This window comes from Xyrauchen texanus, chromosome 9, assembly GCF_025860055.1.
Source record: "Xyrauchen texanus isolate HMW12.3.18 chromosome 9, RBS_HiC_50CHRs, whole genome shotgun sequence".
Lineage (NCBI taxonomy): Eukaryota > Metazoa > Chordata > Actinopteri > Cypriniformes > Catostomidae > Xyrauchen > Xyrauchen texanus.
Window position 1 is genome coordinate 14651133 of NC_068284.1, and position 25190 is coordinate 14676322.

Sequence of the window (25190 nt, forward strand, 5' to 3'; positions counted from 1 at the left end):
GTCTGTTGCTCAGTGGTCCAAAGTCCTCTTTTCTGATGAGAGCAAATTTTGCATCTTATTTGGAAACCAAGGTCCCAGAGTCTGGAGGAAGAATGGAGAGGCACACAATCCAAGATGCTTGAAGTCCAGTGTGAAGTTTCCACAGTCTGTGTTGGTTTGGGGAGCCATGTCATCGGCTGGTGTTGGTCCACTGTGCTTTATTAAGTCCAGAGTCAACGCAGCCGTCTACGGGACATTTTAGAGCACTTCATGCTTCCTTCAGCAGACAAGCTTTATGGAGATGCTGACTTCATTTTCCAGCAGGACTTGGCACCTGCCCACACTGCCAAAAGTACCAAAACCTGGTTCAATGACCATGGTATTACTGTGCTTGATTGGCCAGCAAACTCGCCTGACCTGAACCCCATAGAGAATCTATGGGGCATTGCCAAGAGAAAGATAGAGACATGAGACCAAACAATGCAGAAGAGCTGAAGGCAGCTATTGAAGCATCTTGGTCTTCCATAACACCTCAGCAGTGCCACAGGCTGATAGCATCCATGCCACGCCGCATTGAGGCAGTAATTAATGCAAAGGGGCCCAAACCAAGTACTGAGTACATATGCATGATTATACTTTTCAGAGGGCTGACATTTCTGTATTTAAAATCCTTTTTTTTTATTTTATTGATTTCATGTAATATTCTAATTTTCTGAGATTCTGAATTTGGGGTTTTCATAAGCTGTAAGCCATAATCATCAAAATTATATCAAATAAAGGCTTGAAATATCTTACTTTGCTTGTAATGTGTCTATATAATATATTAGTTTCACCTTTTAAGTTGAATTACTGAAATTAATGAACTTTTGCACGATATTCAAATTATTCGAGTTTCACCTGTAGATGCAGATGGGGGATTATCCGTTTAATTCCAAGTGCTCTTACTTCCATTTAGCTAAACTTGTTTTATTTTTATCTCACAAGCTATCGAGTCCTCAGTGGGACTCTGTCCAAAACAACTCCTATCTAATCTCTTGTTTCAAAGGTTATTTTCTTTAGCACGTTCAGCTACTGTTTGGACCAATACTGCATGTTTTATATAAATTCTGATTTTATTTTTTATTTTTCCTCGATTTGAAGGGTGTAATGTTGGCTGATATGTTGACTAGATTCTTTGGTAACACTGTACATTTAAGGTTCCATTTGTTAACATAAAACTTTTATTAACCTTGGTTCGGGTTAATATCAAAATACAGTAATACATTTTTTAAATCCAAAGTTGTACATGTCAACACTAGTTAATGCACTATGAACTATTATAAAACTGATAGTTCTGGTGCTGGATGCTAATTGGTCAACATCTGTGCTTCATTTATGACATCACAGCTCTGACCTCTTCCTGGAACTTCTATATGGATCACTTCACAGTTATTCTTTTTGCCTAGCAACGTTCTGTTTGCTGTTTACTGTCAGTGACTATTCTTCTAGCAGAGTGATAGCATTTCAAGAGTTCTGCAGACAGAAATGCTTTGTTGATGAGAGAGGTCAACAGAGAATGGCCAGACTGGTTCGAGCTGATAGAAAGGCTACAGCAACTCCGTTAACCGCTCTGTAGTCTGTACAATTATAGAGAACATAATAGCATCTCAGAATGCACAACACCTCAAAATTTAAGGCGGATGGACTATAACAGCAGAAGACCACGTTAGGAACTTTATTAGGACCATAGTGTTCCTTATTAAGTGCTCCGGGAGTGTATGACTGCTAGGGACTGGTCAATCAATATGGCTATTTAATAGCCAGTTGGTGATTCAGAAAACTAAAGAGTGGGGTAGCCGATAGCTGATATAATGTCACTATATAAAATATAATATGATTTTATAGCAAATGTGTTAAAAGACAAAATAGCTGAAATTATGTTAGGAATATTTTGGATCTAGTCGCTATCTCCAATTCCCCGATCCCTTCTTTCTATGTTCGTGCCCAGTGAGGTGCAGTCGTGAGTCTGAGTCTCTGGAGGCTTCACGAAGGAAGTAGAAAGAACAACACACGGTCGGTCTGTATTCAATCTACTCAATGTTTATTAGAGCAAGCATGTCATTTATATTTTTCATGAGACAATAAGCAGCCAATAGGGAAGCGGTAATAAGGCCTAAGGTCAAGGGGGAGAAAATGGGTGTACAGGAAAGAGGCCATATACAGATGTTCCAGCTGTGATGCCTTACGGTTGACATTGTTGGATGGGTGTGACCTTAATCAGATCACAGAAATAAGTATGCAGAACATGATAAAGAGGAAAAACGGTCAGCAGTTGCTAAATATATTGACTCGCTATCGTGCGCACTCCAGCCTGCATCTAGGGTCAACTGAACACACATGGAAGGCCAGAAACACATAAAAAGAGCAGAACAGCGTGTACAATTTCATATTTCTCACAAATTAAAATCACTTTTATTTTGCACAATATTTACTCATGATTCACTCAAAACTATTTGATTACAAAAAATCTGCATTATACAAAGCTATTGGTAGATTTAAGAACAGACTCAAAGCACATCGGCTGATAAATTCCCATTATTTTTTTTCCATCTGGGAATTGATTATAAAAGATAACTTCTAAACCTTTAAACACATACCTACAGTGAGCTCCGAGATTGTTAATTGTTTGGATGTGCTTCTGTTGAAGCCATCTGTCTGTGTTCTCTCAATTTCATTTTTAAAAATGTGTTCAATTGCTGAATTCATGTTGAATAAAAACAGTACCCATGAATCCTGAAGAAAAAGATCCACCAATCAGAGAGTCATGACCAAAAAAAAAAAGCTCTGCTTCATCTGCTTGGAGCTCTGCACCAAATTCTGCAATGCAGTAATGCATTGCAAATGATGAAATGGAGTTGATCTCCCGATATACATTTGTAAGCATTTGAAGCGGTGCTGTTGATTTAACATGTTAATTCAGTGCGATTAATCATGCCCCCAGACCATAATAAGTAGCCTAAGTGTGCTACCATCGGAGCAATTCAAGCTAGAAGTACCACATTTCTGGTTGTACAGATGCACAACTGTAGAGGCAACAACCCCACTGACTACAGACAGTTAAATATGAGGATTCGTTTTTGCATTCAAACACAGCTGGACGGAGCACAACTTCAAGGTCTAGGGACATGTTTTTCTAAGTTTTAAACTACGTTTAACTTGATTTTATGACACAACGCAACTAAAGAGAACACTCAAAGTATCTGTCTGGCCCATGTGTACATAAATGCGTACTTAGAAAAGCCCTTATAAGCCTTCTTCGGACCGATTGACTAATTAAATTGCAAGCTGGCTTGCTGTGGACTGTATGCCAACGATGGGTTTAAATTCAATAATATGGAAAAAAAACAGTACATTGCCTTTTAAAGACAGTTTTTGTTTTGCCTATAATGCTGTACTTGTATGTCACAGAAATGTAGCCTAATTTATTTGAATGATCTGAATTATATTTATTGTATATATTATATTTATTATCATTATATATTTAATTATTTTTGTCTGAGGCATTTATCTGGAAAATATTGAGAATGCGGTTAATTCGCTTAATAAATCAGCATGTCATCCATTTAATTTAAAATGTTTAATCGATTGACAGTCCTAATTTGAATATTTTGCAGTTTACTTCAAATATATTAACTTTTACTTCTAATCAACAACTTTAAATACATAGTTTTATATTTTCCTATCGTTTTTGATTGTGATTTGCAATGCTTTATGGGATTGTAGTTCATTTCCTTATTGAAAATGTTAAGTTAACAGTCTTGTACCTTTGCCATTGTTTTCTGATTATTCAAATCTGTTTCAAATCAAAATTGTGATAAATTGTTGTGTAATGTTGTGATTCACCTCAGAGCTGGATGGTTTGAAAGTGTGCTCTTTTCTGTGAATTGGCCCAATTTGGCCAATATTATCAATAATCTAAAAATGGACAAATATTGTCTGATTAATATAATCACTGCTGCTAAGAATAGTAGATTCTGAAGTTAGATTGACTTGCATTAAGATGTGTTGGAAATTGCAGACATTTCCTTAAGACTCATTGTATTTGGCTGTTGTTTTGGCTGTTTTATGATTCTGTAATGGCACTTCATTCTTTATAGCTTCAGGATATGATAAACACTGAAATGACTAGGTGAAGGGTAGGCACAGTCTGTGTTATTGTTTCTTATCAGTGTCCTACCTTGATTGTATGTTGAGTTTATTTGTAGGGGAAATAAAATCGGTTGGAGTTTTATGTGATGTTTGAAGATTCGTAGGAGAGCTTTGTTGTTTAAATGATTTATCTTGTTAATTATCAGGACTATTATTCTTTTAGACTTTTGACAGTCCCAAACTATTTAAAGTTTTCATGTCAATATGTGAGTCATAATTTGCCCTGGTATCCACCACCAACCAAAACCGATGACTCAGCTGTATCAAAGTTTCCTGTGAGTAAGGGATGGCACAACCCTCAGTCAAATGTCAAGTCATGCTCTTTTGTTTCCTGATGAGTAAAGACTGTTCAGTAGATCAAAAGCTTGACAATCACCTAATTTTAATTCTGACCCATAAGCTTTGTAACTCTTTGTACCGAATACCATTACATCAAGATGCTGCATGTTGATCTTGAATGCGTCATAGATAAATTTGATTAGATCATTTGAAAGTTCACCCTAAGATCTACTTGGGTGGAGACGTGGTTCTCCTGAATTCCGCACGTGTCTGCACATTCCTGTCACATAACTGACAAAATACTTTTACAGAAATACACAGCAAGCACTTCTGGTTTCACTAAGAATCACTTGAGATAAGTGACATGTTTAGATTAATACCTCTGTTTGCTTTGTTGCATGCTGTTATGTGGTTCGGAAGAATGCAAAATATAGACCAGAGCCCTTAGGTCGCCTTTGTGTTGTGAGGCTTGTGGAAGACAGAAGTTGTCTGTTGTCTCAAAAGTAACCATATAAATAAAGACTGAGAAGGGAAAGGAAACTGATTTTGAGGAACTAAGCATATCATTTTAAACATCAGTGCTTCTCTGTTTATCTTGCACCACATCTGTCCAGGACAGAGATGTGGTGACATGTGTTTAAAAGATTCATAATGCAATTAATTAAGTTGGCTTGTGAGAGCCAACTTACTGAAATCCTACTTAAACTTATTATTATACCGATTCTTCTTATTAGTGGTGCTTGCAAAGCATCACTATTGTAATCTCACATACTTATTTTTATTTTTATACTTTTATTATTCTATCTCCGTACAAAACTTGGCACCTAACTCGTCCACACCGCTTAGCGTAGACCCACGAATGAGGTGTCAAATCGAGCGACCTATTGAGGACACGTGTGCTATGACTTTTATAAGCTGATCGAGGTACAGTAATTGCCCCAGGGGCAAAAAAGCGGCGAAAAATCCCATAGACTTAACATTGCGACAAACTTTGGCGTCACAGCTCGAGCAGGATTTAGCGAAAGCGTGTGATTTGCCATATTTGAAGAGGCTGGCAGGCTCTGTAAGAGCATACCTCAAAATGGGGTAAAAGTTGCACCCCTGGGGGCAGGAGCTGCCCAAAAATGCCCCAATTGACTTATAATGGTGTAGGACGGCCCATGAAATGAAAAGGCATAGGGATTTGTATTGAACATAGCTCTGGATCACAGTGTCATAGAGACGAGGGGTGGGCTCATTTTACTCAGACAACCAATCAGTCTCTCTGGATCATTGTGAAGCTATCAAGCCACGCCCTAGCAACCATTAAGAGCACCTTAGCAACAAGTCCCATAGACTTCTATTGAAAAAGATCAAAGGGATATCTCCGGATAGAAGTGTCATAGAAACACAAGGGTGGTCTCGTTTGACTCGGGACAGCAAACAGCCAATCATGCATCACTTCAACACTTCCTAGCCCCTCCCTAGCAACCATTGTCGAGCACCTTAACAACCAAAATCCATAGAGGGATATCTTCCATTCTGAATGTCACAGAGGCATGGGAGTTGGTTTATATCATTCATACTGACAAGCAGCCTTTGGAGATTCATGATTGCCAGCTGCCATGCCACTCCCTAGCAACTACATAGAGTACCCTAGCAGCGAGTAACAAATCACATATTTCTGCACCAGAAAATCGCACAGACTTCTGGGTTGATTTATTTCAACCAGGATGGCAAGGACACTTCATTAGTATCACTATGGTAACTGCCTAGCAACCAGATGGGGTTACCCTAGCAACCGAGCAACAAATCACATATCTCTGCACCAAAAATTACTACAGACTTCGGGATGACTTATTTCACTCAGGATGGAAAGGAGCCATGTATTGTATTACCTTGGTAACTGCATAGCAACCACATGGGCTTACCCTAGCAACCGAGTAACAAATCACATATTTCTGCACCAGAAAATCGTACAGACTTCTGGATTGATTTATTTATGACCATAATTTTTGTTCTTTTCAAGCATGCTATTTGATCGAGTTTTGCCACGGCAAGCACCACTCACATTTTCTTCGGAAATGTACCTATCTAGTTCTTATTCTTCTTAGCGGTGAAATTTCGTATCTCTAACTCCTCTCTAGAGCTTTCTAAGCTACAGGCACCAAACTTCGCACAGACCTTCAGACTAATCTCTAATAGTGTGCTATATCTATCTCTAACTGATCAGACTTACGGTTTTCCTAAAATGGCGATCAAACTCGAAAAAACTCCCATTGACTCTAACATCTCTGAATGTTCAGAAATTTAAATCCCAACTGACATTTTCACACATACTAGACAAAAGGGCCTGTCAGCCCTGCATCTCTCCTCTCTCTCTCTCTCTCAGAGGATTATCTATCTTATCAAGCAGCCAAAATGTATCTGAGGGTCTCTGTCTATCTCTCAGGGTAAATATCTCTCTCTCTCTCTCTCATCTATCTCTATCTCTACATCTCTCTAGGGTAATATCTACTCTATCTATATATCTCTAAGGGTAAATATCTATCTCTCTATCTATCTATATATCTCTATATATCTCTAAGGGTAAATATCTATCTCTCTATCTCTATATATCTCTAAGGGTAAATATCTATCTCTCTCTCTCTATCTCTATATATCTCTAAGGGTAAATATCTCTCTCTCGCTCTCTATCTCTATATATCTCTAAGGGTAAATATCTCTCTCTCTCTCTCTCTCTATCTCTATATATCTCTAAGGGTAAATATCTATCTCTCTCTCTCTCTCTATATATCTCTAAGGGTAAATATCTATCTCTCTATCTAGCAACTAAGTTAAACTTTTTTTAACACTACACTGTAGAACTGGCTCATTAGAGTCATTAATTTGGGAATCAGACTACACTGGTCACACTGTATGTTTCACACTGTAGATTCAAAAGAACCGGCTCATTAGAGTCATTTGTTTAGGAATCAGTCTACACTGGTAACACATGCTAGCATCGCCTAGCAAAGTGCTAAAACATGCTAAAAACGTACTAGCATCATGCTAACACATGCTAGCATCGCCTAGCGAAGTGCTAAAACATGCTAAAAGCGTGCTTAGCATCATGCTAACACATGCTAGCATGGCCTAGCGAGTGCTAAAAATGCTAAAAACGTGTTAGCATCATGCTAACACATGCTAGCATCGCCTAGCGAAGTGCTAAAAAATGCTAAAAACGTGCTAACATCATGCTAACACATGCTAGCATCGCCTAGCGAAGTGCTAAAACATGCTAAAAATGTGCTAGCATCGCCTGGCGAAGTGCAAAAACATGCTAAAAACGTGCTAGCATCATGCTAACACATGCTAGCATCGCCTAGCGGAGTGTTAAAACATGCTAAACGTGCTAGCATCATGCTAACACATGCTAGCATCGCCTAGCGGAGTGCTAAAACATGCTAAAATCGTGCTAGCATCATGCTAACACATGCTAGCATCGCCTAGCGGAGTGCTAAAACATGCTAAAAACGTGCTAACATCATGCTAACACATGCTAGCATCGCCTAGCGAAGTACTAAAACATGCTAAAAACGTGCTAGCATCTATCTCTCTGTCTATCTATCTGTCTGTCTGTCTGTCTATCAAACTTTAGACTTTCACAAGCCAACTTAAAGTATGTCTCCACGAACTTTTTCTAGTTGTGTTTTCTCCTGTGTGTCTGTGCAGGTGAATGGCCAGCACTGTATCTGGTATGGTGAATGTAGTAACTCCACTAAAGTCCAAGAGAAGAAGTACAACTGCAACTACACAGGGCCTCCTAAACCATTACCTGACGAAGGACAGGAACTGCTACTGGTAAGAGCATGTAGCCCCTCATGATCTGTAATCAGCTGTATGATATTGTTAGTGCTCCAAAGACTACAAACCACACAATGACCACATGCGCATGTAAACAGAATATTGCAATTATGCTAATTGTGGAGATACATGTGGAGCAGGAACGGTAAGATTCACCGATATGCATCGGCATAAAAGTTAACGATGCGACACATCGATTTTAAAAAAGTGTGCATCGGATACAATTTGGCATTTGTATCGCGATGCATCGTTTCTAACATCTTTGCGTCTGAAAAAAAAGATTTATTTATATATAATTATTAGAAGATGCACTACACTTGTATTATTTGGAAAGTGACCGATAATTTGTGACCAATATTTCATATGTATATTGAGTTCTCCTCTCTAAACTGTTTCTCCAGCGCGTTCTGTCATCACCACTGCTGCTACGTGAACATGATGTATCACAACACTATTGAGACCAAGGCGTGTCCTGAGAGTCACATAGAACATGGGTATGGAAAGCCATAAGGGTCAAAATTCACATGTTTTTTTATCACCGTATTAAGCTTTGAAAAAACGTTTTCTAAATGCCATAGGGCGTTAAGTAAACGGCGTTAGGCGTTACATAAATGCTGTACGCAGTCACGCGTTAAGTTACGAGAACCGTTGTTTCACAATGCAAATGCACATTAAATGACTGCAGCCGACTTTTGGCTAACTAAGCTGGATATTCGCTAACCAAGACCCCATTTACTAACTTTAATTCACAAATTGGTATTCACTTGTTTGTGTGTGTCTAATATTACAGAAGTAGGCCTATTTATTAATGGTTTACAGACATATTTGCTGTTGGCCAGTTTGTCAACTTTCCTTGTTATTATGCAAATGTATTATTGCATGAGATATTTTCAGATTCATATTGAAATCTTGTTTATTTAAAAGTTTAATCTGCTGCCCTAGAGACAGTCCTGGATATCGACCATTGATGATTTGTAGTGGATACATAGGTTGATGTCTTCTTGTGATTGTTCTGTAACAGATGGCAGATATGCTACAATAATATATATATATATATATATAAAAAATTTCTATATTTTTCTATAATTATCTATAGTCAAAAGATGTTTAATGTGGTTATATTATATAGTGATAGATACATTGACCACACACTTTAATACCTAATTTCTGCATCATGTAAAACTTGTATGATCTGCAGGGGTGTACATGGCATTATTTGTATTTTGTCCTGGGTGATACAACAGAGGTCTTTGACTTAATACAGTATTAGTGTAAATGCAGCATCATGCCAAAGCATTATTTTTTGTTTACTGATGCCAAATCAAATAGTTCAACATAGGGCTGCACGATTTGGGGAAAAAGTCATATTGCGATATGCGATTATAATAAACAAATGGTATCATGAGTCAACTTGGTTGGTTATCAAGTAAAATTGATAGATTACTGATAATGCTGAAATGTGTATTTCTCAACTCAAACATACAAACTAGCAACAACAACAACTATAAATGCAGTGTTTTCAAATTAATATATTTTTACAAAATTAAATAATAACATCATTGCATTACTGCAAACTTGTTATTTTCTCAATATTACACCTAAATAAAATAGAACAATAAATAAGAACATACAAATGTTCATGAAAATAAGATTGTCCAAACAAACAGACATTTAAGCAGGATGTAACATGTACTTTGTATAAACTCTTTTAAAAAGGAAACTGGATATAAAAGTGTGGTTCGCCCAAACCACTAAAACTGTTGCTGTTGTGTTTTTTTTTTTTTTTTTTAAATGACCAACTGGTATTTCCAAATCCTCTTTCTAAAAAGTTCTACTTATCGCTGGTACCTCTTGTCCAGTGTGTGGATCATTTTCTGAAATCCCACTTTGCTAACGGTGCATCATGTCTCTTCTATATCTCTGTGAAGACTTGTCATATGGTGAGACACTCACAAACACTTCTGTAATTGTTTTGTTTAGCGTACAGGTTGTTGTTTCAGCTGTGTCTTTACTAATCTGGGCTTTCACTGTCTTTCATCCTACTATTCTCTGTGCTGTTTCAGGTGCTGATATAAATTTGTCATGTTGCCATGTGATGCAGCAACTTTAATTTTGCACAGTTCCTCTCTCTGCTCAGTGTCGTTTATCTTAAAGCCAAAATATCGCCATATAACCAGGGTTTTTCCTGGCTCAAAATGAGCCGGAGGTGGTACCATACTGATCATAAAGTGATGTTAAAAACACGTAAACGTTGGCTTTGCGTTAATTTACTTCTAATGACCTGGTAACTGAATACTAGTGTTAAATTTGTTAGCTGTTTTTTTTATTTAGTCTTAGTCTTAACTAAAAAGGATATTTGACACAGGATTTGTATCGTATTTAGTCAACCGTATCCTATTTTTATTTATTACTTTTTGTCATGTTTTAGTTGACAAAGTCTGGGCTTTTTAATGTAGTTTTAGTCAATGAAAACTGTAAACATTTTAGCCATAAGTGTATTATTGATAAGCATTTGTCAATTACACTTTTGTTTGCAGAATAAATTAATAATTTGTATTATTTACGACTGTGAATACAGCTTAGCTACAATGGCATCAGTAAACAAAAAATAATGCATGCTGCATTTACACTAATACTGTATTAAGTCGAAGACCTCTGTTGTATCACCCAGGACAAAATACAAATAATGCCATGTACACCCCTGCAGATAATTCAAGTTTTACATGATGCAGAAATGAAGTATTAAAGTGTGTGGTCAATGTATCTATCACTATATAATATAACCACAACCACCTTAAACATCTTTTGACTATAGAAAAATATATATATTGTAGAATATCTGCCATCTATGTTACAGAACAATCACAAGAAGACATCAACCTATGTATCCACTACAAATCAGCAATGGTCGATGTCCAGGACTGTCTCTAGAGCAGCAGATTAAACTTTTAAATATGAATCTGAAAATATCTCATGCAATAATACATTTGCATAATAACAAGGAAAGTTGACAAACTGGCCAACAGCAAATATGTCTGTAAACCGTTAAGAAATAGGCCTACTTCTGTAATATTAGACACACACAAACAAGTGAATACCAATTTGTGAATTAAAGTTAGTAAATGGGGTCTTGGTTAGCGAATATCCAGCTTAGTTAGCCAAAAGTCGGCTGCAGTCATTTAATGTGCGTTTGCATTGTGAAACAACGGTTCTCGTTGCCATTTAATGATTTTAATCATCCAACTTGCAGTAGAACCCTCAAACGCGATAGAGGAGTTATATACATGAGCAAATGAATAGGCTAATTAAGTTATATGAGGCGCTAAAATAACTTGGTTAACTTAAGGCGTGATGGCATACGGCGTTTATGTAATGCCTAACGCCGTTTACTTAACGCACTATGGCGTTAGAAAATGCCATTTCAAAGCTTAATACGGCGATACAAAACTTTTGAATTTTGACACTTATGGCTTTCCATGTACGTTGATCGCGATCTACCAGTCGATGGAAGGCAATGCTGGTAGATCGCACATAATTTAAATGTGCTTTTGTTAAATTAAAAAAAAAAAATATATATATATATATATCTTTCCTTTTAGTTTCTGTCTGACTTATACTTGACAAGTACATTTTGACCAGGTGAGATTTTTGTTTATTCAGTTGCCATAACAACTAGGTATTGATTGCCAACAAGCATGTTTTTTTTAAATGAAACTTTTATTTATTTTTTTTAGTTGGTAGATCTTATTGAGTTGGTCATTTAAAAGTAGATCATCACGCAAAAAAGTGTGGGCACCCCTGTCATAGAATATAGATTAAAATGGCAGAGGCAGAGCTGCATCTTCCACCAAATAATTACAAATCCAATGTTTGGGAACACTTTAGGTTTTATAAGAGAGATGGAGATTTTGATAAAACCATGCAGCATGACATTTTACATGCTGCTATAAAATATACAGGCAGTACGACTAATTTAACAACACACTCTGACACGCTGGTGTCATAAGCACAACCTCTCCCTCAACATCAGTAAGACCAAGGAGCTTGTAGTGGACTTCAGGAGGAAAGACAGAGTACACAGCCCCATCACCATTAATGAAGCACTGGTAGAGAGAGTCAGCAGCTTCAAGTTCCTCAGTATCCACATTACTGAGGAACTCGCATGGTCCGTCCACACTGAGGCCGTTGTAAAGGCTCACCAGCGCCTCCTCTTCCTGAGACGGCTGAGGAAGTTTGGAATGAACCACCACATCCTCACACAGTTATACAGTAGTACTGTAGAGAGCATCCTGACTGGCTGTATCACCGCCTGGTATGGCATTAGCACCGCCCACAACCGCAAAGACCTGCAAAGGGTGGTGCGAACTGCCAGAAACATCATTGGAGCTTCCCTCCCTCCAGGACATCTATAACAGGCGTGTGTGTGTGTGTGTGTGTGTGTGTGTGTGTGTGTGAAAAAAAAAAAAAAAACCTCGGAGGATCATCAGAGACTCCAGCCACCTGAATCATGGGCTGCTCTCAATGCTACCATCAGGCAGGCGGTATCGCAGCATTAGGACCCGCACCAGCCAACTACATGACAGCTTCTTCCCCCAAGCAGTCAGACTGTTGAACACTTGATCTATCAGGATCAATAATCAGCACTGCACTTTATTCATCTTATATCTCACACTGGACTTGTCAAGTATATTCTCCACAATATAACTACTGTATATATATATATATTTTTTATATACTCTTATTTTTATTGTATGTGTATTCTATATTGCGTGTATTGTTTACTGTACATTTATATAGTGCAAGTATCAGTACATTTGATATACCAATTTACAATAAACAACATATTTACATATGTCTCGTCACGACTGCTTTGTGTCACTACCATATACACAAGTGCAACAGTAGGTGAAAGTCTTGTGTGCAGTTCTGAGCAACAAAGTGATTTTGATTTATCAATGAGCATCCTTAAATTGTTTCACTGTTAAAAGTGTAACTGGAGACAGAACAGGAAAAAAACATCTGGTTTTATTTATTTTATTTTTTTGCACTACATAGGCCTTTTTGTGAAAGGGATAAAAACATTTTAACCATATACCGTGAGTTTGTCCTCGTGGAACACGACAACATCCAGCGTGCACAGTGTAGTCCGATTCACAAAAATTGTGAAACTGTGTAATCCATCAAACAAATGATTCTTATGAACCGATATTTTTTTTTTTTTTTTTGTGGTGAATCAAAACAGACAGGGCAATCAGCATAATCTGACAAACAAATGACTCATTTGTTGACTAATATTCCTTATGCCAAGCTGTAGTTATACATATTTGCAACAATTTTCTTTTTTATAATTTTATATATATGTGTGTATAACATAAAAGCATCACATTCGTCTGTGAATAATCAGAGTTGCAAGTAGCATGTAAACTGTATTAAAGAGTTTTGCCCAAATCATTTAAGCATCTTAATCTGATTATTCCTTATAATTTGATTATTGCAATAATCATTGTATTCAGAAGTATTTTGTATACATTTGAACGTAGCCATTGCCAGTTCCTTTCGTGTCTTCATCATATTCTTTTAAAATAATGATGGATTATTTAAGAATAAATGCATAAAAAAATAATTTAACAGCAGTATTCCAGATTGCTGAATTGTGTTTAACATTGAATATTAAAACATTAACAGATATACCATTTTAAGTAGCGTGTGTGTGTGTGTGTGTGTGTGTGTGTGTGTGTGTGTGTGTGTGTGTAGGAACTTTGTTCAAGTTATGTGGATGCGGAAAACAGCTTCTGCTGTGACACCCAGCAGCTCAAGACACTGAAAGGCAACATCCAGATCCCCCTTCAGTATTTGTCCAGGTATGTTTATGGGTCTGTTAAATGCTTCATACTGATTGGTTGACTGACATTCTAAGGTGTGCAATTATTTTTTTCAGTAAACTCGTGGCTATGAAGTAGTTCCAGGTCTTGACCGTGTAACGGTTCCATAATTATTTATTTATTAATTGTTCTCCTAATTCTTTCAGTTATTTCAAAGCCGTACAGGCTACTTCATCAAAAGAACCAAATAAAAACAAAGACATTGGCTAAGTTGATCAGATAAGAACGACAAACAATGTCTATAATATCCAAATTCTTTTCACTTGAAAGGCGCTCTTGCAGTCTTTCGCTCTCACCAAACATGTCACACATGCATACATATACACACATAAAGACTCAGTCGTTACCAAAAAACAGAGCCAATGCACCCCCGTGACTTGATAGATACAACAGTTTCTATATAATCTATAAAATTTCATCAGTTATATATTATAGTGTTTAGTTGATTTAAAATATTTAATTGAGATTATTTGTGTAATTTTCTTTAAATGTATTCCATTTCAATAAAAAAAAAAAAAGCAAACCTCTGTGTAATTATTACGTTCGGTAATATGTGTAGATTTATGCAACATCATTCTTTATTCGTTCCACTCGTTAGAAAGAATCAAACGGTTATAATCGCAAACTGTTAAAAATATGCTAACAGCACAAAACTCCAAAGTGAAGAAGTATACAACATAAGTGATTTATCTAAGGAGATGGTAACACAAAGTGTTGCATTATAAGGGATTAAAGTGCAACAAGATTTCTTTTGAGTATTCGTTTGAGTGTATGGTAAAAAAGGGGTTAATTAAATTGTAATTAATCACATGCATTTGTTAATATTGACAGTTCTAATATAATAGAATATAATCATGTATATTTTGGTGTTTCTTTAAGTTTGGGCACTTTCATGTCCCAGGTTTTTTCTTAAATGCACATATTTCAACTTTTTTTTTTTTTTTTTTTTTTCCCTTTTGTTATATGGTCACGTTAAAACAGACATATACATTTTTTACCACCTTACAGCAATTATTTTTGGTACTTTTCAAATGCATTTTCTAGATTTTATTGTATGGGTCTTGTCCCAGACCATCACTATTAAAATCCATTCTAAAATACAAATTATTACATGCTTAAAACTATTAAAATCTAAAAGAGTGACATAAACAAAAAACATTTCTATATTTATTGTGTGAAAAAAAAAAAAAAAAAGTCTACACGGAATTTTCACCATACCGAACAATTTTGCCCTAATAAAGTTTTATCAAAAGTTTAGTTGTTAACCAAGTTGACAAAAGTTTCAATGAAGAGTTTTTTTTTTTTTTTGTTACTTTTTTTTATATATAAAATATTTGAGATAAAATGAGACAAGCGATATTTGAAGAAATCAAAGAATAATCTGGATAAATTTCACTTCACAAATATCTTATTTATAGTGGCCATCGTTTCCAAACAATATGTAATTTTGCCAAATTAGGCAAAACGTGTGAATGTATTTAATTGTGTGCATTTAAGATACATATAATGTTCTTTATGAAACTAGCCTTAGAGAGACAAAGTTATCAGCCATTTCATTTCAAAAACGTCATTACCATCACTGTCATTTTCACCACAATACAGAATCTGAGATGTGCTGGATATGACACTGAGGTGGGGATTCTCATGACTTTCAGAAAAGAAAATGACAAAAGTGACATCACTGTTGTACAATGTTGATAGACAAAATAAATAAAATAGTGAGTGTGTGAAAAATGTTTTAAAAGACTTTATTACCTAAAATTCCACAGTGCTAAAAGTGCCCAAAGTGTGTGTGTGTATACTTGTGTGGAATAACATATTTGCCACTTAAGTCATATACGGGTTATTTATTGATCTAAGTAACGTTTCATTGGAAAGTAAGTAATGTGTGCTTGACTGCCACAGCTTATGCCTCCGTTTTATGGCAGTAATATAATATCCACTGTAATATTTGTTGTTCTTGTGTGTCAGGTGTCCTGCATGTTTCTTCAACTTCATGACGCTGTTCTGTGAGCTCACCTGCAGTCCAAGACAGAGCCAGTTTCTCAATGCAACCCAGTTCTCTCCAGACCCTGAACACAACAACACTAATGTGTTTGAAGTGTCCTATTACATCGGCCAAACCTTTGCCAATGGTGAGGATTAATTAGTCATGGTTAGAGTAAAGGAACCCAATTTTGTTAGTACTTCCTAAAACATTTTGTAATTGCAGCAAGAATTTGGCCTAGATAACAATCATTATTTGAAAGGTAGTGCAAAACACTTTGGATTACATGACACAATTGTTTCTGTCATGTCCCTCTACAGCCATGTATAATGCCTGCAGTGATGTTCAGGCTCCATCCAGCAATGACAAAGCCCTCAATCTGCTGTGTGGGAAAGACGCCACTGAGTGCACTCCTAACAACTGGATCAAGTACATGTTTGATATCAACAATGGCCAGGTTCCTTTTGCCATTGACCCTGTTTTCTCAGGTGTATATACACACACACACACACAAAGTTTTTTTTTTTTGCTTCCAAACGCAACCATAATTAGTGGTGCAAAAGTCCCATAGACTTCTATTAAAGGAGGAACCAGATGCATATATAACCACCAAAATTTCATAGAGACTTGTGGCTGCGCTCTTTCAACTTAGGCTAACAACAACTTAGCAATGCCCTAGCAACCTCCCTGAACACTCCAGCAAGCTTTGTCTTGTTTCTTCTTATACCCCTTGGAAATTGTGACGTGTGTCTTTAAAATATTTGGTCCTGTGTTCTCTAGATGTGCCTGTTGCGGGCATGACTCCCATGAACAAGACGACATTTAGCTGCACAGAGTCTCTGGATGATGGCTTGGGGCCCTGCTCCTGTCAGGACTGCAGTCGAGCCTGTGGCCCCACACCCATCCCACCTTCAATCCCTCCACCCTGGACCATCCTTGGCCTGGACGCCATGACAGTCATCATGTGGTGTTCCTATATAATCTTCCTCCTCATATTCTTTGGAGTCGTGCTAGGGGCATGGTGTTACAGGTAAAGTTTGTGGATGGTGAGGTAAAGTTCCTCAAACCAATCAGTGATTTTTCAAGAGGGTTTTATTTGCATTCAAATCATTTGTGAGGGTAAAATGCCATCACTCTAGTTTGCCACGTTAATAAGCTATGAATTTAAAGGAACAGTTCACTAAAAAAGGAAAGTTCTATCATAATTTACTCTGCCCTCGTGTCATTCCAAACCCGTATGACTTTTGTATCATATCCTCTTCAACTCTGGATCCACCGGCGGGTCCAAAATAGGATGCTGTCGCGAAAACGGTTTACACTTAAAATGTTCAAATCTCAGAATACATCAGGCATATGTGATATTGAATGAATGCTTAGAATCTGAAATATTCATAGATAACCATCACTTATGCATGTATGTTACATAAAATAACAAAATAAGGCCAGAAAACATCGGTCACAAACCAGCACCATCTAGAGATCATGCTGTAGAAATATTTATATGAATATAAAAGCCTTTCAAATAGCACTTAAATAGACAAATCATATACCGGTGGCCAAAAGTTTGGAAGAATGTAGAGATTTTGCTGTTTCAGAAGGAAATTGGTACTTTAATTCACCAAAGTGGCATTCAACTGATCACAAAGTATAGTCGGGACATAACTGATGTGAAAAAAACAGCACAATCACTTTATCATCAAATCTAGACCGGCCCCATTTCATGCTAATTTGGTTTTTTGAAAATCACTTGCCATTTATATAAAACACAGCTGACAGCTATTTGGTTCATTAAATTAAGCTTAACATTGTCTTTGCTTTGAGTTGCCACACTTTGCAATAGTCTTGCATGTCTTAAGGTCAATATCAGGTCAAAACAGAAACAGCTTTCTCTAGAAACTCAGTCAATCATTGTTTTGAGGAATGAAGGCTATAAAATGCTTGAAATTGCCAAAAAACTGAAGATTTCTTATAAAGCTGTACACTACAGTCTTCAATGACAAAGGATAACTGGCTCTAACAAGACAGAAAGAGATATGGAAGGCCAGATGTTCAACTAAACAAGAGGATAAGTACATCAGAGTCTCTAGTTCAGAAATGGATGCTTCACATGTCCTCCGCTGACAGCTTCATTGAATTCTACTCGCTCAACACCAGTTTCATGTACAACAGTAAAGAGAAGACTCAGGGGTGCAGGCCTTATAGGAAGAATTGCAAAGAAAAATACATTTTTGAAACAGAAAAATAAAAAGAAAAGGTTAGAGTGGGCAAAGAAACGCAGACATTGGACAACTGATCATTGGAAAAGAGTGTTATGGATTGTGATGAAAAGGAAGGCATCAGAAAGCAATCAGGCTTTTCAGTCATAACATTCAACACACAGACCAGTTCGGTCTGCATTTCTGCGGTCCCCGACATACAAGGACACATCACCACACGCGCACACAGTCAGCTCTGTGCGTCTCTCTCTTGTCTGCCGCTGTCTCCTCCCCTCAAATACTTCTGCCGCCCCTCACAGGAACGTAAGACCAGCGTGTCACACAGGTGGAGCTCATTCACCACTTATCTTCCTGGCCTTGCTCTGCCCAGATGCCGCTCGGCCCCGCCCTGGTCGCCAGTTTGATCTTAACTCCATTGAGCTTTTGTGGGATCAGTTAGATTGTAAGGTACATGAGAAGTGCCCAACAGACAGCCACATCTATGGCAAATGCTACAGGATGCATGGGGTGAAATGTCACCCGACTATCTGGACAAACTGACAGCTAGAATGCCAAGAATCTGCAAGCTGTCATTGCTGCATGTGGATGATTATTTGACGAGAACACTTTGAAGTAGTTTAAAAAGTTCTGAATAATTTTTTCTAATTGTAATTTTTCATGTTATTAATGTAATGACTATACATTGTGATCAGCTGAATGCCATTTTAGTAAATAAAAGTACCAATTTCCTTCCATAAGAGCAAAATCTGTACATTCTTCCAAACATTTGGCCTCCAGTGTATATCAAATAAAAGCTTTCATTCTAATTAATGGGACTGTACAGTTTATTTTGTTGCCCTAATACCACATTTTCTTTTTTTTAAGAAATTAACAAGATTTGTAAAATAATCACGAAGTGAAATATGATATTTGTAAGACATCAAATACAATCGTCTCTTATGCACTGATTATTGCTGCTGTAAGCCCCAAAGCCATTTTTTACTTGTCTGTGATATTGCTTGTGTGACTATTCCAAAGTTATATCTTAGATGTCCAGAACAAAATATGCTATCCAGAAGGAAAAGCATGCTAAACAAATCACCGGAAATATGTTGTCGACTATTGATGATAAAATGTTATATATCATCACAAACGGGAGGATCTCAGATTTCAAATGATACCTAGATTGAGCTTCTAGTCAATGCAGAGGCCAAGATATTTGAAGCAATGGGGGTGGTGCATAAACTGAAAATTAGACTGAATATGGACGAGCACATCTGTGAGGGCTTAAATGCATTCGAGCCCCACCTACATTTCAGATCTGCATTTTGTGATGGAAGGTGATAAAGGAAAAAAACATTCTAGTACTTGATGCCATCTCTAGGGAAATAAAAATAAGACTTTATCTTGAACATGGAGTGAACAAAACCAGAATTACATGCTTTCAAAGGTAGGACAAAAAAAAAAAAAAGACATACATGCATACATACATACATACATAGGATTGTAAACATATGCAGTCCTATTTATGAATGTTTTTTTTTTTTCTAAAAATTTCTTTAAAAAAAAATAAAAATACACTGTTGGCAATTAGTCCACAGTTTGTCAGCTTTTAAATTTGAGAGTGAAAAATTGCAGACGGCATCCCAAAAATACCCCAGAGTTGAAGAGGTTCTGCGAAACACAAAATATGTTTTAATGTCTTTTAAATGCAATGGCTGAGGACAGTGCCTCACATTAAAGTTAAAAAAAAAAAGACTTTTTTTTTCCATTACAGGAGGGCTAAAGTGACTTCAGAATATGGCCCAATTCTAGACAGCAATCAGCCCCTCTCCTTGAATGGTGATGGCACAGAGTTTTTAGGTATCTAAATTCACTGAGAAGAAAAATCGAAAATATAGCAAAATAGTGTCTTTCCAACAAAATACTAGACTTTGAACAAATCTCCTTATTCCTAGATGAAGCTACATGCAGCGAGACGTTGGGTGAGCGTTTCGAGAATGCTCTTCGCGTACTCTTCAGCAACTGGGGCTCGCTGTGTGTGCGTCATCCCCTAACCGTGATCCTGGCTAGCATGGTGCTGGTGTTGGCCTGCTCTGCTGGACTGGCCTACATGCGCATCACCACCAACCCGGTGGAGCTGTGGTCGTCACCCAGCAGTAGGGCCAGGCAGGAGAAGGACTACTTTGATCAGCACTTCGGACCCTTCTTCCGCACCGAGCAGCTTATAATCACCACCCCGTGGACTGAGCCCTACATCTTTTCACCCACATCTGGACCAGACATCAGCTTCGCCCCTATTCTGAACATATCACTACTCCATCAGGTGAGTCAACAAGGCACTTAAACATGGTTGGGTTGTGGATTGTGTGTAATGGGATAGTAAAATAAAAATGTGTCATAATTGACTTACCCTCATGTTGTTCCAAACCAGTATTACTTTCTTTAGTAAGTAGCATCTGTCAGCATTCTGAGAGTGAATGGTGACCGAAGATAACTTCTGCCTAATGTCATGTTGGTTTTTGTCTTGTATTTTATATATACAATGTATTTTCTAATGCAAAGTTGGCATCTTATATATTATATATGGAATATATTTTCTAACGCAATGATGGCATTTAATAATTTTACTTCAAAATAACATTAAACATGTGCGTCCTTAATATTTGTATTATGTGATACTCTAAGCTTCACATAATAGCAATAGGGCACTTGAGACTGCCATATTGTGAATATAGTCTTGGCTCAAGGGGTTGCAGGCCCTTTATCCATGACTATATTTAAATTCTAGCAGAGCATCTCATACCTTATTGCTTAAGTTGTGATTTTGAACACCGTATAAAGGCCTAAAGCTCATTAATATGTTTTGACAGCATTTTAAAATGTGTTACCAGTCCAAAGTTTGAAATCACCTGCTCAGAACTATTTTCCACATTTTAGAATAATAGTAAAGTCATAAACTATGAAGTAGCACAAATGAAAGTGTAGGAATTATGTAATGACAAATTCTTAAACAAATCAAAACTTGTTGTATTTTTGTTTATATCAAAATCTTAGGGCGTTGTCACATTTACCTTTTATATGGCAAAATGCCACAGGCATAATACAGTCATCTCAGTCAGAATCCATGCAATTTTAATTTTGGTGGTGAAGAATTTTCCCCCACGGATTTCACAGATTTGTGAGGAAACAACAAAATATTCATGAGATGCCACATGTATATTAAGAGAATTATGTAAAAAAAAAAAGTTCAGGAGGATACCCCATGTGACTATCCTCCCTAGCAACCAGGCCAATTTGGTTGCTTAGGAGACTTGGCAGGAGTCAATTAGCACACCCTGGATTCGAACTTGCGACTCCAAGGGTGGTAGTCAGCGTCAATACTCGCTGAGCTACCCAGGCCCCCCATCTGGACTGCTTTTTAAACATTATTGGAGTTCTCCGGTATGCTGGGCACTTGTTGGCTGCTTGTCCTTCACTATCCTGTCCAATTCAACCCAATGTTTGACTGGTAGTATCTCCTCTGTTGTCTATATAGGTGTTGGATCTCCAGACAGAAATATCTAATCTGGCAGCTGAATATAATGGAGAAAATGTGACCTTGAAAGATATCTGTGTGTCTCCTTTGGCTCCTTACAATGACAATTGTACCATCCTGAGTGTGTTAAACTATTTCCAAAACAGCCACAATGTTCTGGATCATGTAGATAAGGATGAGTTCCTTGTCTACTTTGACTACCACACTCATTTTCTATACTGCGTCAGGTAAGTTCCACTGGTTTTTACTTATTTTGCAGTTTATTAAAATGGCACCAATCATATTTAAATGCAAGATGAAGCTCCTACAGCCAATAATAACCAGAAAAAAAACATTGGCACTGCCGTCTTTTTAATTTGAAATAGAATTACTCAATGTCATATCTTTTACTTTTTGCCCTAGTTCTCCCACGGCCCTGGATGATACAACCAATTTACATGACCCCTGCATGGGTACATATGGAGGGCCAGTTTTCCCCTGGCTTGCTCTTGGGGGATATGAAGGTGAATTTGACTCAAACATAAAGACACAAGAACAAAGACATGTCTTTTAGCCCTTTTTACACCTGTTAGTATTCCGTTAAGCCTTAATGATGGCATGCATCAATCACTAGGTCATGTGTTACTGCAGGATAATAAGTACAAAAAAAATGCATTGTGGATAAAAAAAAAAATTGTCATTGTTTCTCCCAATTGTACCTCCATTAAAGCATGTATGTAACATTTTCTATGTTAAAATACTTTCTTCTATCCCAGCTTAATATGCAGAGACCACTATTTGTAAGTCATTCATAGATACATTTTCTCGAAAACTGTAAACACTGTTTCTGTTGCACTATGAAATTCCTGTGTTTGTTTCGAGAGACCTTCTTGGACCCGCCCCAACAACATTACTCAACCAATGCCATGAGTTGGGGGTGAGACTATCTCCATGTTTGACCAACGGCAGACAAAAGTTTATTTTTACACTTCCGTTTGGTGGCGCGATTGTCGCAGAATTCTGTTTTTTTTTATTTATTTTATTTTTTTATTGGACCATTATTTATTTTTAACACATTTTCACACAACTAGCAAAGTTTAAAATTCCGCAGCTGTTGATTGACACATGATCTGGCGGTGCTTCACTGCTATTCAAACGGATGAGCGTTTGCACTATGAGCCCAATGTGGTCGCATGCATTTTCCAAATGTTGTTAAAGTGGACAAGTCGTAACTTTTTGGACCTCGTTTATACCTGTCTTTAGAGTTGTCACATTTTAAATAGATCACCCAAATCGCATATTAATACCAGGCCGAGTATGTGTGTGGAGCGGAGCGATGAGTGGAGCGGCATGATTTTGCCTGGAGCGAGGAGCGGGTTTTTAAAAAATCAGAGCGTCATTGTTTTCTCTAAAATATAAAGGTCAGTAGTACATATGATTATTCAAAATATTTAATAGGGGATATATCAACATTCTAATCGAATGCATCTCAATCTTAACTGTAGGCTATTATGTCCTGCGTTAAATAGAATTTAATTTTAGCGATGTAAAACACCAACTGAACTAATCACCATGTTAATATTGCATAGTTTCACTTTAATCGATTGCCATCTAAATTTATTTTAGTGCCGTACAGGCCAATTTATGCGTTATACATTTGCAGATGAAGAAGCTTAGCAAATGCGAATGGAGGTTTAAAATCATAAAAAATTTGATAAAAGTGAACTCCGCATTAGACATATAGTTTTGATTTAAAAAAGTGTATTCTGAGAATTATTTATTTTATTTTTATTTTTTTTTCATTCACAGAATTATAACGTAATGTTAATTAAAAGCAATAATACATATGCTTTGAGCATGGAGGGGTAATTGTTGCTCCACTCCGCTCATATATTCTGATACCAGGTATAAATGGAGGCCCTAGAAGGGACTTTACTTATCATATTTTTTTTGAGACATAAAGATAGTTTAAGAAACTTGCAATAAGTTTTGGTATCCTCTTCAACTCTGTGGACCTACCGGCAGATCTGTAAGGGGGCGCTATGTCGCGATAAACGTTAATGCTTAAAAATGTTCAAGTCCTCGTATACATAAGTCAGCCAAGTGTGGTATCGTCTGAAACTTTGGTATCTGAACTTTTTTTATAGATAACCATAACTTCTGCATTTGTTACATATAATTAAAAAATAAGGGCTGAAAACATTTGTGTCGCAAATCAGCGCCACCTAGAGTTCATGAAAAATGTTGACCAATATTTGCCTGTTAGTCCACAGTATGTGTAAATGGTGAACTTTTAAATTTGAGTGTGAAAAATTGCAGACTGCAGCCCAAAAATCCCCCAGAGTTGAAGATATACATTTTTTTAATTTGTATGGGTGTCTGTTTTGAGGTTGATTTTTCTATCGTAAACCTGAAATATTGTAAAGGTGTGTGTGTTTTGTTTTTATTTATTTTTTTTTTTAACAGGCACTGCCTACAATAATGCCACAGCTCTAGTGATCACCTTTCCTGTCAACAACTACCTGAATGACACAGACAAATTAGGAAAAGCCTTGGCATGGGAAAAAGAGTAAGATTTTTAACTACTTTGATTACTATTGCTTCTTTAACACCCTTGTAGTTGATCACCTACTCTAAGTTCTGTTATAAAACATACTGTTCCGATCCTGAATGCTAGCTGGTCAATAGCCATTCTTTATTTGCTTAACAAATGTGAATTAATAAATGTGTGTAAAGATGCATAAGCAATGTATATACTACAGATGCACTGTCTGGATTGGAAAGTTATTACAAAAGTGATGTTATCTAAACCACATCTCCACAGGTTCATCAAGTTCATGAAGAACTACGACAACCCTAACTTAACCATATCATTCAGCTCAGAGCGCAGCATCGAGGATGAGATCGACCGTGAGAGCAACAGTGATATCAACACCATTGTGGTCAGCTACATCATCATGTTTGTGTACATCTCACTGGCTCTGGGCCACATTCAGAGTTGTCGGACACTGCTGGTAAGACCCTGTCGGCTCTTCATGTCTCGCCTGGCCTTAATTCTTAAACTTATTTAAGTTTGTTTGGTTGGTAAAGAGGCAAAATAGAATGAGTGCTGATATTTAACTCATACAAATGGATGCACCACAAACTCTGACAATGAACAGACATTAATAGAAAACAATACAGAGAATCACAGCTTTCCTCAATAGTGAACATTTGGACACAACAGACGCATGTGGCATTGTACATCAGGCGAGTGTTTCAAACAACTAGACCGCACAGTTAAATAGAAAACAGTACAGCATTTTCAAAACTGAACTTCAACTTGACATGCATATCAA

The 25190-nt window shown here is 37.1% G+C and overlaps 1 protein-coding gene across 1 annotated transcript in view; it reads left to right on the top strand.

The window, feature by feature from the left end:
* LOC127649034 (NPC intracellular cholesterol transporter 1-like) overlaps positions 1–25190 on the top strand; it is a 44842-nt gene that overhangs the window by 1299 nt on the left and 18353 nt on the right. The window contains exons 2-12 of the mRNA XM_052133917.1: positions 8140–8268; positions 14026–14132; positions 16125–16288; positions 16461–16628; positions 16921–17170; positions 20113–20198; positions 20294–20661; positions 21874–22100; positions 22276–22376; positions 24319–24421; positions 24677–24866. Coding sequence (XP_051989877.1) covers positions 8140–8268; positions 14026–14132; positions 16125–16288; positions 16461–16628; positions 16921–17170; positions 20113–20198; positions 20294–20661; positions 21874–22100; positions 22276–22376; positions 24319–24421; positions 24677–24866 — 1893 coding nt within the window. The remainder of the gene's footprint in view (positions 1–8139; positions 8269–14025; positions 14133–16124; positions 16289–16460; positions 16629–16920; positions 17171–20112; positions 20199–20293; positions 20662–21873; positions 22101–22275; positions 22377–24318; positions 24422–24676; positions 24867–25190) is intronic.